Here is a 15898-nt window from a genome sequence, read left to right on the forward strand (position 1 = left end):
TTAAGTGGCAGTCATTTGCTGCTGTAAAGAGAAAGTATACCTGAAATGCGAGGCAGCTTAGCTCTGAAATATATTGCCACTGATTTTATAACTGTGTTTTCCCCATGACTTTTACCTATGAGATGTTATGGCAAAGTCACGATTATTTGGGCTGGTGTGGGAGGTATTCTTTTGGCAGCAATGGGAACAAAAGGCACTTTTCTGTATCCTGAGCTAGGGAAACAAATGCCATGGGGATGTAAAAGTCGATTACTTTAGCCACCAGCAGCTTCTTGGAAATGGGAACATGTCACTTGACATAATTGGATGTACTTTTAAAAACAAGCTTAGCATGGTTCAGTACTCCGAAGGCAGCTATAAGGTCAGCTCAACGAAAGCCTGATTCCATTAAAGGCAGTGGGGAGTCTGCAATTACCTTCACTAGGATTTTAAGATCAGTTCTTTATCCTTACTCTAGGGCTTACTAAAAAAAATAATTTGGTTGTATCAGCTTCAGTATTCCAGCTAAATGTCAACTATATAATTACATTCAATTCACATAAAATTGTCCTTTTAGCAGATAAGATATTGGGTTATATTCGGTAGTGGTTCTGTATGTTGGAGTACCCAATTTTTGCCAATTCTCCTCAACTAGTTAAGCCCCCCTCTACAGGCTGTTCGGGGCAGCGGGGGCGGTAGAATGCCAAACAGCTTTTCTCAACATGCTGCCCTCAGATGTTTTAGCTTACACAACTTCCAGCAGTCTTGGCTCCAGTATGGCTGATCATCAGATAAAGGAGATTGTAATCCAGGCATCTGAAAAGGACCAAGTTGGAGAATACTCCAGAACATAACGGGTGGGTCACAGTGGAAAGTTACAGCAGGTAGGGGGGAGTGGTGAAAACTGGGTGCCCCAACTTGTCACAACACTTTCCATCTGGGCAAATCCACCAGTGGATGCCATCCAATATTTCATTAGTGGTTCTTTGAGTCGTTCCAATAAAATAAGAGGCAGGCTAGATCAATTTGGTGGTGGGAGGAAGGGAGGAAAGTTTTCTAGTTACACGTAGCTTTTCAGAAAGGGTGTCAATTAACATTCTGCTTCATCTACCAGATCCTGGAATTCCTTAGGGAACTGTGCATAGTCAAGGTTGCCATGCTACAGGGTGAAGAAACCTGAATTAAGCACCACAGGGGCTGGGGGGGAATGACATATATGAAACTAGGAGTTGATGTCTGAAGGTTTGGATTCTAAAACACTATACGCTTTGGCATAATGTCTAAATCTACCAGTGTATTATGGGACAAAATTACTATGAGAAGTGCTCTAGGCCAATATACCTGCTTGGGAAGGGTAAAAGGTAAAGGGACCCCCGACTGTTAAGTCCAGTCACGGACGACTCTGGGGTTGCGGCACTCATCTCGCTTTACTGGCCAAGTGAGCCAACGTTTGTCCACAGACAGCTTCCAGGTCATGTGGCCAGCATGACTAAGCTGCTTCTGGCGAACCAGAACAGTGCACGGAAACGCCGTTTACCTTCCCGTCGGACTTGCACTTTGCTTGCACTTTGATGTGGTTTTGAACTGCAGGAGCAGGGACCGAGCAACGGGAGCTCACCCCGTCGCGGGGATCTGAACCACTGACCTTCTGATCGGCAAGCCCTGTGGTTTAGACCACAGCAAAGGGTAGATGGAGAAATCTCCAAGTTTCCTAAGCTGTCCTCCTTGTGCTCTTGATGTTCCTTCACTTGCACCTGCTGACCTGATCTCACTGCCTCTATTCCTTCGTGCCTCCCTCGCGACAGAAGACACTCTCAAATGTCTCTTCATCTGAGCTACAAGAGCAAGCATGGCTCAAGCCATCTCCACCTTAGTTAGAAGGAACTGGGGATGCTTCCTATCAACCACATATTTGCCAGTAATAAACGTAGCTTTCCCATTTTACCCACTCAGAATCTCAGTTTGATTGTCAAGCATGCTCTTCCTGCAGGAACTCTGCACCAAGCTCACCTCTGCTGAGCTTTTAAATGCCAAATAACATCCAAGAAGAATATGGAAACAGTCACAAGTGATTAGTTCAGTACAGTCTAATATAATATAATACTTTGATTACATTACAGGTGAAACTCGGAAAATTAGAGTATCGTCGAAAAGTGCATTTATTTCAGTAATGCAACTTATTATTTTTCTTTTTCTTTTAATTTTTACAAATGCTTTCTTTTGGAAATTCCACAGTAATAAAACAAATAGTTACAATAATACAAAATTAAACAAAAATAAACATCACTATTACATTTCATTAATTACATTCCATTTTTAACTGACCCGCCCAACGACAAATAATTACAATTACAACAAATAAAAGCTTGACATATCTTGCTTTGCATGTCATGCATCTATCTCATATAGTGGTTTCACCCTTTAAGTTGCATTACTGAAATAAATGCACTTTTCGACATTCTAATTTTCTGAGTTTCACCTGTATGTCATAAAAACAGACTGGGACACTTTTGTGATGTATAAATTGGATCTGCTATATTCATCTATCATCCTATCATCATATTTCCTGACATTTCACATTCTGTTTTGCACATCCCAAGAGTGGTATAAGCAGCTTTGTTGAGCCAACATGGTTAGCTCAATATTTATATGTGCGCATGTACATTTTCCCTTCTGTAGTCTCCCTTGCAGTACTGTTAGCGTCACTGAATATCTGCCATTACTTTGGATAATCTTGTGCACGCAAAGAATCTTAGTTCAGTTTTCATTCTATTAAATTTCTGCTCTCACGGTTAAAATACAGAAAACCCCACATGGAACGTGAGACAAGTCTGCTGAATCAAGCAAATGGCCCATCATGCTCAGCATCCTGTTCTCAGAGTGTCCAACCAGATGCCTGTGGGAAGTCTGCAAACTGGACATGAGTGAAACGGCCTTACACCCAACTGCAATTTCCAAACTTGTATTAAGAGGCATATTGCCTCTGACGGTGGAGGCAGAACATTGCCATCGTGGCTAGTAAATGTTGATAGCTGATAGCACTGTCCTTTTGGAATCTGCCTACTCCTCTTTTAAAGCATTCGAATTGGGAGCAAGTTCATAGCTTAATGTGCACTGTGAAAGAAGTACATCATTTTATCTGTCTTGAGTTGTCCAACAGTCAGCTTCATTGAATGCCCAAGAGTTCTAGTGTTGAAACCAAGGGAATCTCTTCCTCAGTTCTGAATACACTTTCCCATGGAAAGGGAAAGCAAGCTCTCTGGTTAAACATGTACGTCTTTCCAACACAAGGGGGTTTCAAAATAACCATCTCAGAGAGAATGTCTACTCTCTATTGTGAAATATAGCTCTCCTTATGCTTTCTCAAGCGGTATTTATCTCCAGCCATTAACCATTTACGCATTTTTCACAGTGCAACTCTATACATGTCCACTCAGAAGTAGGTTGTGCTGAATTAAATGGGGCCTGTTCCCAGGTAAGTGAGAAAATGATTGCAGTCTAAGTCTTGTGAATGTTTTAGAAGCCCTTGGTAGTTCAGGAGGTACGGTTTTTTTTTCTAAATGTGTATAGGATTGAATTTTATTGCTACTGTTGTGTTTTTGGAAATCTGTGACTAATCTTGTGTGATAATAGTAATGACATTTTTATTTTTCTCTTCTACAGAACATGTGTATAGTCTGAATGTCTGAGGATGTCGACTGTGCACTGCTAATAGTATACTTTGCACCAAGCTTTTGTTTGTACCATGACACTGAAGTTGATGGACTCAATAACCTCTCATATTTTTCAGCAAGTTTTATTGTTGGAATTTTAAACTCTTTTTAACAGGTTGTAGCTCAAGTTCATGAAGTAATGGTGAATATTGTGATTTAGCAATGTAAATGTTTGCTTACTATTCTGTTTGCTTCTTACTTGATGGGGGAACTATTTTGAGTTGGTTATACTCTACCTATTGATAAAAGTAAAAAAATGGTAAAGGACCCCTGGAAGGATAAGTTCACTCAAAGGCGACTATAGGGTAGCCAAAGCAGTGCAGATGTTAGAATCAAGAGCTGGAAGAAGGGACCCGCGTTTGTCAGAGCACCAACTCCCATCAACTCCAGTTAGCATGGCTGATCGTCTGGGATGAGGGGAACTGTAATCCAACACCATTTGGAAAGCATCACATTGGTTATCCCTGATCATGTAACATCACGAGTAACAGAAGGGTAGTAATATGCTCACCTGGTACAACCCAAACCCCAAAATACAACAGCTATCATTCTACTGTAACATATCATTCCACTGTAACATACCTCATTGCCACATTGCTGCCATCAATAACTATAGGTCTGAGGTTATCACCATCCACTGGCACATCTTCCGGAAGCGGGGAGTCAGATCTCTGAGACTCGACAGAAGATGCTTCTCGCATTATGCTAGTGTTAATGTTACTCACACTCTGATCCGTCTCAGTTTTATTTCCAAGTTTGACAAGTTCTCCCAATATATCATTGATTAAAGCATCAGTACCAAGCTTATTCAGGACAAGTTGAACCTGTTCCTCAGAATAACCTAACTTAAGTGCAAACTCCAGTTTGGTTTGATACTCTTTCACCGCGTCAGGAGGTTTCTTGAGTTCTTTAGACCCTATCTGAGCTTCCTCCAGCTTAAGGTCTTGCAATATTTCATTGCGCTTTAATATATGCGGTTCTAAGCAAGGAGACCTGCACAGTGGCCTGTGAGTCTTAGGTAAGAAGCATGATTCTGGTCCAATTATAGCTGGTCGTTCCAATTCATTATCAGAATTTGTGCTCTCCTCAGAATCACAACTGGAGCTTCCAGTTTCTTCAGAAGTCTCCTTGTTAGCATCCTCCTTTCTAGAGTTAACTTTATCCATGGTTGGTTTCTCTACCATTGACCAAGGTGCAATGGCACTTATTTGAGTCTCAGTGCTGTCCTCATAGAGGTGGCCAAGGTCATGTCTCAAGTGATCCTTCAAGCCCATGAAGCTGCTGCATGTACTTGACTCCACTTTGTTGATTTTCCTGTATTCCGGGATATAAAGTATCCTGTATTCCTAAGGAAGAAATAATAACGTTAGAACTAGGGATTTTCTTTCCATTTGGAACTTGTCTTAAAATTTAGATTTTTGCCTTCCTAAAGGGAGATTCAAATTACTCTCTTTTAATCACCTCCCGGTGAGATGTATTTGGAACTCAGCTCTGTGAAAGATCCAATACATACTTGTACCATGGGCAAATATCAAATGGTCAAGGTTCCAAAATGAGTTTGGCCAAACTAATGCTGGCCTTTGACCCTTGTAAAGGTTTTCAAGCAGATGTCAAGGCCCCAAGTCAATAAAGCTCTTTTGTTTCAACAATGAAACAGCTCAATCATAATGTGCTTTAAATCAAGAGGACTCAAAATCCTTACAACATATTACCAGTGAGACAGAATTTACTAAACGTTTCATTATAGTGCAGCATAAACGTCCAAATACATATTTATTGGCAAATATGAATTTTCAGAGCTTGTCTGAATTGTTATCAAGTCATATCAATTCCTGCCACGCAGTTTTAATTGCCATTACAGGACTGCAAATATGTGACATTCAATTGGCATGTTTACTACCATTCAGCTTAGGAACTCTGACATACCATGTCACTCTGATATATAAACAAGCTTGGAATCCGCCTCACCCATTTTTTCTATTTAGCATTTTCTATAAACCTTCTGATATGGATGCGAATTAAACCAATTTCCAGTGTCCCGCCAAGATTCTTAGGAACAAAACCCAAGATGTTGATCAATTATTTGCTCTTAGTTTTTATGGAGTGTTGAAGCTATTTCGAGCATTCATGCTATATTAACCAACAAGATCTAGACTAGGTGCAGGTGAAAATAAGAGGCACTAGAGCAGGCAAAAACTACGGGTGAAAGATCAAGGATGCCTAGTGTTCACAAAATTCCAGATGTCTCAAGCCACAAAGCAAGGAAACAAGACATTTTACCTGTATTTTTTATATTAAAAAATTATTTTTAAGTAAGAATTCTAATATAAAAGCAGAACAATTGCCACTGTCAGAAAAATACTGCCTTCCGCAGTAAGTCAACATTTGATTATTTAAACACACCAGGAAGTTTAAACCTACAGCACTTCAAGCAGGGAATATTTGGGAATAAAGCTAAACCAGTGGTTAAGAAGGCTGCAACTCCAACAGCTGCTGTGAAATCTTCATTTATTTTAGCAAGTAGTCGACAAAAGGCTTCAACTCTGTACACAAGATGGAACAGGACTGCACACATCAATATACCGTGTGCCCATCCCACCTGATACAACGGGTGGGGTGTTTGAATGCACAAGCATCTATGCACACTGATTGCTTTAAAATGGACCCTGTTTAAAAGTATAATGCCATTCATGAGGCTGAACATTTATATAAAAGAAGAAATGCTTCAAAGACAGCTGTCCCAATCCAGAAATGGCAATACTGTAAGTGCAAATGAAGTTTGGGCTTGGTGACTACTCTTTCAGATGAAGTCCCATGTGCTGTGTGGAGAAAATCCTTGTAACCAGAGCTACTGGATATGTGCAATGTGTATATATGTATATATATATGTATGTATGTATGTATATATATATATATATATATATATATATATATATATATATATATAAAGAGAGAGAGAGAGAGCGCAACAGCACTTATTCCAGGAACTCCCTCTCTCCTCAACAGGTGACTAACACTTCCATGCTTGATAGTACCTACCATCTGTTTGGCACAGGAAATCTTTACATAAAACAGCCTGTGGATTGAGGCCAATAATAGAGAAGAAATATATATTTATTATCATAACACAATGTTAGAAAATTGCTGTCTAAAAATGAGTTCCAAAGGATGACATATTTTTAAAGTATAGCCCATCTTCTGAAAACTCTGGATGGGTAGCAGTAATTTTTAAACCACCATACATTTCTGTCCCCAAAGGACTCAGAATTCATTTTTACTCCTAATATTTCTTTGTCCCCTCTCCTCTCAAAGTCCTTCCTAGATGCTTCTCACCAGCTTTTAAAAATTAGTTCTAAAAGTTGCATCATGGTGGTTAATAAAGCAGTTTTCCATCCTAAATATGTAGTTTCTCATTTAAAAAGACAAAAGCATTTTTCCTGTCCAATCTGTTTTAGTCTTACAAAAATAAGTTTTCTTCATTTTCTTGGAATTCTTAATTTTGTTTAATGGATACACAACTGCAGTAATACCTGTTAAGAGGATATCAATGTTAAGAAGCCCTAACAGGCTTGACTTTTTAAAAATAACGATCTCCAGGTTCATTCAGACAGTGCTGCAGTACAAATACATGGTGAATTCAGGAAGCAGAGCTGAACAACATTGTGATTTACTAACTGCTGCAATTCACTCGTAGCCCCATTGCCACTAACAAATCACAACAGTATCCTAATGAAAGAATACAGTTCAAAACCCACACTTTGGCGGCCTTCATAAAACTACCACCAAAAAGTATCTTAAACAAGAAAAACCTATGGAAAGCTATGTTGCTTAGCAACCAGCCTTTCGTTGCTAGGATGCACTCCTTTAACAAGCCATCATGAATGCTAGCAGAGTGCAAGAATAATTTGGTTTGAACAAAGCCTACAAAAAAAAGACGGGGACTTAAGTGCGTCTGGTATACCCTCGGAGAACAATGCAGCTGCCAAACCAATCTGGAAGCTCCGACATCATTGTTCCATAAACCCTGCAATCTGCTCTGACTGGAGGAAGTATATTTAATGGGCAACACTTTTAAGATTGGCTGAAAAAGTTTACGTTGGCTCATGTATCGCAATAGTAATACACTGAGATAATGGCTCACTTGCCAAACCCATGCGCTGTGAAATGCTTCCTGGGCACTGAAAATAACATCACCTGGAAGCAACTACCATTGGTTTCCATTGAAACCCATTTAAGGTGTAAGCATTTTTCATCTGATCCAGAGTAAAGTTAGTTAAGAGATGCGGACCAGAAAAGGAAGCCTGTTTTAGAAATAAACTTTCGCTGGAGTTTTCAGCATTTGGAAACCTTCTAAGAGAATGTGAAATGGCTACTAAATGAGAAAAAGTGCATGGCATTTACAAAATCAGCCATTGCACACAAGTGATCTATCTCCAGCCAGGCATTACAAAGAGGGCTTTTTATAATTGACGTGCAACTGTATGTTTAATATACCTCAAAGGCATACTAGTAACACATTTGACAACAGAACTAAGGAAATGTAATGGACAACATGCTTGTACTCGGAACATTTTTTTGAGGAGATATGTACTGATTAACAGCTACCGGTAACAAACCAACACAAAACGAAAAGCAGAGCATTTTATTCTGACATTAAGAACAACCCCTTTTTGTGCAGCAGAAGCCTGCACATGTTTACTCAAGAAGTATGCTCCACTGATTTCAACGGGATTTACTAGGAAGTGCCAAGTATTACAGCCTTAAGGTAGTTATCTATTGAGAGTCCACTGCAAATAAAACTTAATGATGCCATGACTTCTATTTCCCAAATAGCACTCCCACTGGTACATCTCTGTTCCACAGCTGTATATTTTCTCTTCCAAGAAATCTGCAGCTGTAACTTTACACAAGAAATTTGCAGCTGCACCTCCGTAAGATGTTAGTCTTTGGAAACAACTTCTGATGCATTATATGATATATATGTACATTACTTCCAATGAAACCTTGAGTTACAAATGAATGCAGTGGGGTCAATTGCCCATATACTGAAAAGCAGGGGAGCACTTGTCCAGTCACATCTTGAAAATGGCCTTATTGGGATAAACTGAAATCCTGACTTGAATTCACAGGGATGTGCACTAAAATGATTACTTAAAATTTAAGCCCAGTTACCAGGTTTTATTTAATTTTTTGCCTCTTGAGTCAAGAAAGGCAAGTGCTTGTCAGTATGTTGGAAAGTAACAACATCAAGTTAGTTCATGGAAATAGGTGTCATAACTGCCTGGCCTTTCTATTGCTTTTCAGTAGAAAATGTTCCCACTAATCAACAACACTGAGAATATTAGTATATTTTGAATTATATGTTTTGCTGGGAAAAGAAGGGATCGCTCAGGTTATGCATTATTAAAATAGCCAAGACATTGTAACAATGCAAATCAAAATAATAATAAATATCTGCTGCAGGACTTTATGTATTTAATTACCATTGTACCGGTATTTCAGAGAGTGATGCAGACAACAGCCCTCACTCTAACAAAGGAAGGATGTCCCGTTGAACAGATTGGTTAATGCTCTGGGGCAACAGATGTCTACTGGAACTGCAGGAGACCAGCAACTGGTGGCCTGCCCATCTTCTGAAAACTTTCAATAGACTTATGCATATGTTCACACAATAGGGCATTTGGTAGAAATGCAAACCTCTTTTTAACCCTTTCAGGTGTCCCCTCCCAGGAAGATATCCCCACCCCCACCCTTAGAGGAACTCTGGCATTGGCTCAAAGATTAAAGTGTTAAAAGTGTTATTCAGCCTAGTATCTGAGCCCAAAATATAAAACAAGGGTGAACAGCAAATCAAAACCACCAGAAAAAGTTCATCACTATCTCTCTCTCTCTCGCGCTCTAAAATGACGCTCACACATACTCTACATCCTCCCTGCACCTTCATGAAGCTAGACTGAATTCTTTGAACATAAAATAATTTATGTTGTCACATGAAGGTTAATTTATCACAAAACCATCCTTTAAACACAGGTAACTGGTGTTCTTCCAGCTGCTCATTTTTACCAAGAATAATGTTTATCATGTCAGCCAAATGCTACTAAAAATAATCAAATTCACTTGTAATTTTTTTTTATTGTCCATACAAGCTTCTGGTAATGTTTCACTCTTATTTCTCTTACATTTCTTCACTTGAATGAATGAGATTTAAAATAGCACATTTTTGAAATGCCATTTTTTGAGGGGGGGATTGCAGCTTTTACAGCTCCCCCCCCCAAAAAAAATCCCTTACACATATTGTGCTTCTTTTATTTAGGAACATGCTGATGGGTCAAAAGGAGTAAAAGCGTTTAATCCCTGGCAAAGGCAAGTCCAAATACTTACGTTAACTGGAAAGTACAGAGATATTGAGGCGGGCAATGTTTTTTTGCAGCAGGTCCAGAAGCAACTCCTTAACACGATTTCAGCTGCAAACTTCCAGGCAGGCAAGCAGAACAATGAATGGTTGACCAGATGGAATAGCAATGTCTTTGCTTAACCTATTACCGAGCAGAACAGCAACCAATCGGAGGCCAGGAAAGGCTGACAATTAGTTGGCCAGGCAGATGCAAGGAAAAGCCTCCCCACCCTGCATCAGGTTTGTAGGTTTCTAAGAGAAGCAAGTTGATGTCATTCTCAGGGCCTGCCCCGGGCAGCATGTGTATTAACGAGGGGTGTGCAGCAACAATAGGCCATACAAAAGAGACTAGCAGGCAGCTGCTGTATGAGAGCCAGAGTCATTAGGGAGCAGGCTGCCAACAAGAAACACCTGGCCTTGGCAGACTTCAGCTTTTCCTCATTGTTTCTAATTCGCAAAACAAAGAAAGGGAATTATTTTTTATATAGTAAAAGTTGCAAGGTTCGACTAGAAGAGCTCAAAACAAAAAACACAGCCCACGCCGATCATAAAGGACATTTCGCTTTTATTGCGGGGGGGGGGGCGGGGGGGAGAGGCGCAACAGTACCCAGAACAGCGGCACAATTGTACCCGCATTCTTCTCCAGGTTAAAAAAGAAAAGTAAAAAAAGTAAAAGTAAAATCAAACAGGCAGTGGGGAAAGCACTCAGAGTATTTATGTGCGGAATTACTCACCGAAGTGTTCGATTCCCAAAATATTTGTTTGTGTGGTTTCTTGAAAAACCTATATAACTGCAACGTGCATGAGGCTAGGTGCATCTGAGTAGCGATGGAACCAGGAGCTGGCAAAAGTGAAAACCAAGCGCCACTTTTTGCAGTCTCTTTGTTGGGGAATTTCTAACAGCATGTGGAAATAAAGCAAGAAACATTCGAGGAGGGGGAGATAATACTACAGCGAGTTTCATAAAGTTCAATAGGTTTTATCCAACAGTGTCCCCTCCAATTTGATCCAGTGGAGGCTTCAGACAGTGGATGGAGGACAGAGGCATTTTTTTTGCTTATTCCCCCTTCCCCATACACCATCCCTTGTGGGTCCCCAAACCTTCTGGAGAAGACGGAGAGGTTTCACAGGGGGCTGCGAGGAGAAGTGGGAATTTTCAAAAATTATCCCCGCAGCCTTTGATGACAGAAATGCCTTTCATAAATGGAAGGGCACCATTGGTTAAAATCCTTTACACCTGTAAGAGAATTAACAGTCAAAATTCAACATGCTGTTTTGATGTGACTGCCTACTCGCTTTTCGACATTCAGAAAGTGTGAATGACAAGGGCAATGACAAACGATTTTTTTTACTGTGAGGTCCGGTTCATTAAAATCAGCTAAATGTTGAATCATAAAAAATTCAAAATAAAAATATGAATTATTGCATATACAATGCAATGTAATATATGCAATTCTTCCATTTCTTCACAGTTATAGATCTTAAACTTCAAAATCCATTTCTGTAGGCACTGCTGTATGTACTTTCTCTGGTAGTAGTGGTGGCAGTGAACAAATCCACAACTAACCAACTAACCAATATATTTTAAATGATCCAGGAAAAGAAAATCGCCCAGATCCTGAGACTGTCATTGACTATTTTGCGGTTTTCAATCAGGAACAGGAGTCCCCCCCCCTCTAATTTCTGCCACTATGGATACAAAGAATAAGAGAATACTACCTCAAACCACAGCAGGAAGCCTGGTCGCCAGCACTGGATTAAGCTTCTTTGCAAACAGCAAATAAAGGCAGTGATCTGAAAAAGCTAATCAGTCCCTGCTGTGGTATTTAGACTACCTCAGTTACTGGTATTGGATAATGTTAAGCGTATTAAAAACATCTGTAGGTGAAATGAGGGATCCCAGTCTGTTTTACCTAGCTGCAAAAACTTTTAGTCCTAGCAGAATCACTGTTCTGGTGTAGTTCTTTCTAGTTGCTTTTCAAAGGCCTTCTCACTTCTCCATGTGTGTAGTGAGTGAACAACAGAACAGTTCAACAGTGCTCTTAGAAACTAAAGGAAATGTGTTTTGCACCTGAGAAAATGCAGTATATCCAGTTATTGAGAGGAATTCAACGTCACGGTCTTTTGCTGGTTCCATTACTGTAAGCATTTCTGCTTCTTAGGGGTATCACAGGGTTCTTTCCTGGACTCATTGTTGTTCAACTTCTTTACAAAAGACTTGGATGGAGGAATTGAGAGGATGCTCATCAAATTTGCTGATGGCACCAAACAGGGAGGGTTGCCAATGCCAAAGAAGACAGAATCAGGATTCAAGATAACCTTAAGAGATTGGAGAACTGGGCCAAAACTAACAAAATTTATTTCAGTAGGTACAAATGTAAGGCACTAAGGAAGGAAGAACCAGACGTACAAATTTAAGATGGGGGCCACCTGGATTGCCAATAGTACATGTGAAAAGGATCTAGGGAGCCTTAGTAGACAACAAGCTTAACATGATTCAACAGTGTGATACAGTAACCAAAAGGGCTAATGCTATTCTAGGCTGCATCAACAGAAGCATTGTGTCCAGGTAAAGGAAAGTAATAGTACCGCTCTATTCTGCCTTGGTCAGACCCATAGCTGCCAAGTCTCCCGCTGAAAAATGCGGGATCAGCAGCAGCGCGGCACCAGAAGTCGCTTCTACGCATGTCTGGACATGCGTAGAAGCAACTTCCGGTGCCGGGGCCGCCCAATTTCTGGTGCCCATACATGGGTAGCGCGGCACCAGTAGTCGCTTCTACGCATGTCCGGACATGCCAGCGGGAAACAGTTTAAAATACGGGGGTTTCCCGCGAAAAACAGGAGACTTGGCAGCTATGGTCAGACCACACCTGAAATACCTTGTCCAGTTCTGGGTACCACAATTTAAGAAGGATATTGACAAGCTGGAACGTGTGCAGAGGAGGGCAACCAAGATGATCAAGGGTCTGGAAACCAAGCCTTACAAGGAACAGATGAAGGAGCTGGGTATGTTTAGCCTGGAAAAGAGGAGACTGAGAAGAGATGACAGTCATCTTCAAAAACGGAAGGGCTGTCACACGGAGGATGGAGCATACTTGTTTTCTCTTGGACTTGAACAAATGGATTCAAGTTACAAGAAAGCAGATTCCGATTAAACACCAGGAAGAACTTTCTGACAGTGAGAGCTGTTCAACAGTGGAACAGTCTCCTTCGGGAGGTTGTGGACGCTCCTTTCTTGGAAGTTTTTAAGCAGAGGTTGGGTGGCCATCTGTCATGGGTGCTTTAACTGAGATCCCTGCATTGCAGGGGGTTGGACTAGATGACTCCCGGGTTCCCGTCCAATTCTATGAATTTGAGGGAGCTGTGGGTACTTGGCAGCGGCGGGGAGGGGCCCTATTGTGCTAGCAGGAGTTCTTACACTGCCCTCTGCTAGTGCGCTGGGTCAGTTGAATCTGGGCCATTGTTATTCTTGTGCATATATTTTGTGGTGTTTAAATTTTTGAAAACCACCCTGAGAATTATATTCAAGGGGAGGGAGGGAAGAAGTATTTTAAATAACTTAAAATTGATGAACTGCTTACTTTGGAGTGATGAAAAGGCTGACAGACAATCATAGTGGTTAGAATGTCAAACTAGGACCTGCGGGAGTAGGTTCAAATCCCTGCTCAGCCCTGAATCACACTGGTGACCTTGGCTCCGTCACCATCTCCCTGTCTAACCTACCTTACAGGGTTGTTGTGAAGATAAAATGGGGGGGGGGAGAACCACCTTGAGCTCCTTGAAGGAAAGGCTTGACATAAATATAATGAATAAATCTTGTCAACTGCAAAGACCTCTGGGAGTATACTTAAACAAATAAAATAAAAATAGATTGCATTATATATATATATAAACTACCCCTGGGAGAATACTTAAAGACTCCATGAAATATATGTACACACATTCATCCTTGTTCAGGAGGCTAGCCTAACAGTATTGTATACACTGAATACAAAGTTAATCATGTACAGAAATCATTCCTTTTACTATTATTCCACACGTGTGCATATCTGCTTCTTACAGATTGGGCTCTAGACCATTGCATCTTAATGTGACAATAAATATATACATCTTTAAGATGCCGCAGGACTCTTGTAAACAGCATTTTGCAGAGATTATGTACCTTTTACAAAATAAAATATAGATTTATTTATTTATGCTTGATTTAAGTTACTGGAAATGTTTGTCATGCAACTCTAATAACTACTGGAGTGGTGGTGGTTCTAAAAGCACTTCAGTTACAGGATTCCAACTGCTTCATTCTAAAACAATCTATCCCTGAATATCCATAGTTCACAAGTTAAGATTATTCTAGTGATGAGCTCCCCTTGATTTACCTTCTAATAAGCATTACTTCCCAGACAGACAGACAGACAGACAGACAGACAAACAAACAGCAACTCAGGAGATTTTAAGAGCTCTTTAAAAGCCAAGAGACAAAGCCCCAGGAGATTTTACCCTCTGCCTTCCTGCCAATCCTACCCCAAGCAAATTTACCTTATGAGAAGCAGAAATGACTGGCTAGTAACAGCAGCTTTGCAGACCAATTGTCTGCCTAGAGCAGTAGACTTCAATTTTTTCAGACCCAGGACCCACTCTTAACCCAAACATGAATTTGGAGACCCACTTTGGATCAAGGCTGAAGACCAGTGACCTAACCCACTGTTGCCGCCCAGAGTGGCTGGGGGAACCCGGCCAGATGGGCGGGGTATAAATAATAAATTATTATTATTATTATTATTATTATTATTATTATTATTATTATTATTATTATTATTGCCATACAGTGACTCTCATTAGTATCTTTTGTGCCACAGGCTAATCCATTACCTTTTTAACTAAAGATGGTGGGGACTGAACCCGGGACTGTATGCCTGCAAAGTATGCACCCCACCACTAAGCTAGGGTCCCTCTCCAATTCACTGAACACAAGATTGCACTGGAAATTATATTTCCCATTCAGCAATGGACATGCTTGATCCTGCTGGCCTTGATGAGGAGGCTTGTACGATCTCAGGTCATGCCTCCAATTGCTTGTTCCACTCCCTTTGTCAATTAACTAAATGGTTGGATGGTATAAGCTAGGGTTACCAGACGTCCCCATTTCCCGGGGACAGTCACCGGATTTGTGAATAAGTCCCCGGACAAATTCCATCCCTGTAATGTCCCTGGATTTCATCTAATATCCCCGGGAAACACAGCAGCGGCAGTCTCAGCAGCCCGGAGCAGTTGGCTCTGGCTGGCTTCAGGAGCTGCTCGGAAGTCCCCATATGATGGTGGTGCAGGGGCTCTAAGATTCCGGGCTGTCTCCACCTTCCCTGACCCCAGCAACTAAGCTGTGAAGGGAGGCTTCATGCTGCCTATCAGAGCAGCCTCCCAAGTCCTACTTGCGTGCAAGCAGGAATGGGATTGGGGCTGCTCCGATGGGAAGGGAGGCATTGTGCTGCCTGAGCCCTGGCACCGCCACCGCTCTCGGCCCTCCTTCTCCGCCTTCCATGCCTGACCCACCGTGCACCGCTTCCCCACCACCACTGAAGAACCAACAACTCAGGGGCTGCCCAGGCTCATGGAGAAAGGATAGAAGCCTCGGAGGAAGGGGAAACGTGGTGGTTGAGGTCAAGGCAGCAGCTGCCCCTCTGCCACCGCCATCGCTGCAGCATCAATGTCCTGAACGTTTGTTTGCTTGTTTGTTTGTGTTTGTTTAAAGTGTCCCTGGATTCATTGAAAAAAATCTGGTAACCTTAGTATAAGCCCATTACAAAATGAGCCCAAA

General features: G+C 41.1%; 1 protein-coding gene across 2 annotated transcripts in view; it reads right to left on the reverse strand.

Annotated features, from left to right (window-relative positions):
• ZC3H12C (zinc finger CCCH-type containing 12C) overlaps nt 1-15898 on the reverse strand; it is a 45970-nt gene that overhangs the window by 11293 nt on the left and 18779 nt on the right. For both annotated transcript variants that reach the window (XM_035116643.3, XM_088668313.1), the window contains exon 2: nt 4275-5038. In XM_035116643.3, the coding sequence (XP_034972534.3) occupies nt 4275-4966 (692 nt within the window). In that variant the 5' untranslated portion in view covers nt 4967-5038. The remainder of the gene's footprint in view (nt 1-4274; nt 5039-15898) is intronic.

Source organism: Zootoca vivipara, chromosome 4 (assembly GCF_965207765.1).
Source record: "Zootoca vivipara chromosome 4, rZooViv2.hap1.1, whole genome shotgun sequence".
Lineage (NCBI taxonomy): Eukaryota > Metazoa > Chordata > Lepidosauria > Squamata > Lacertidae > Zootoca > Zootoca vivipara.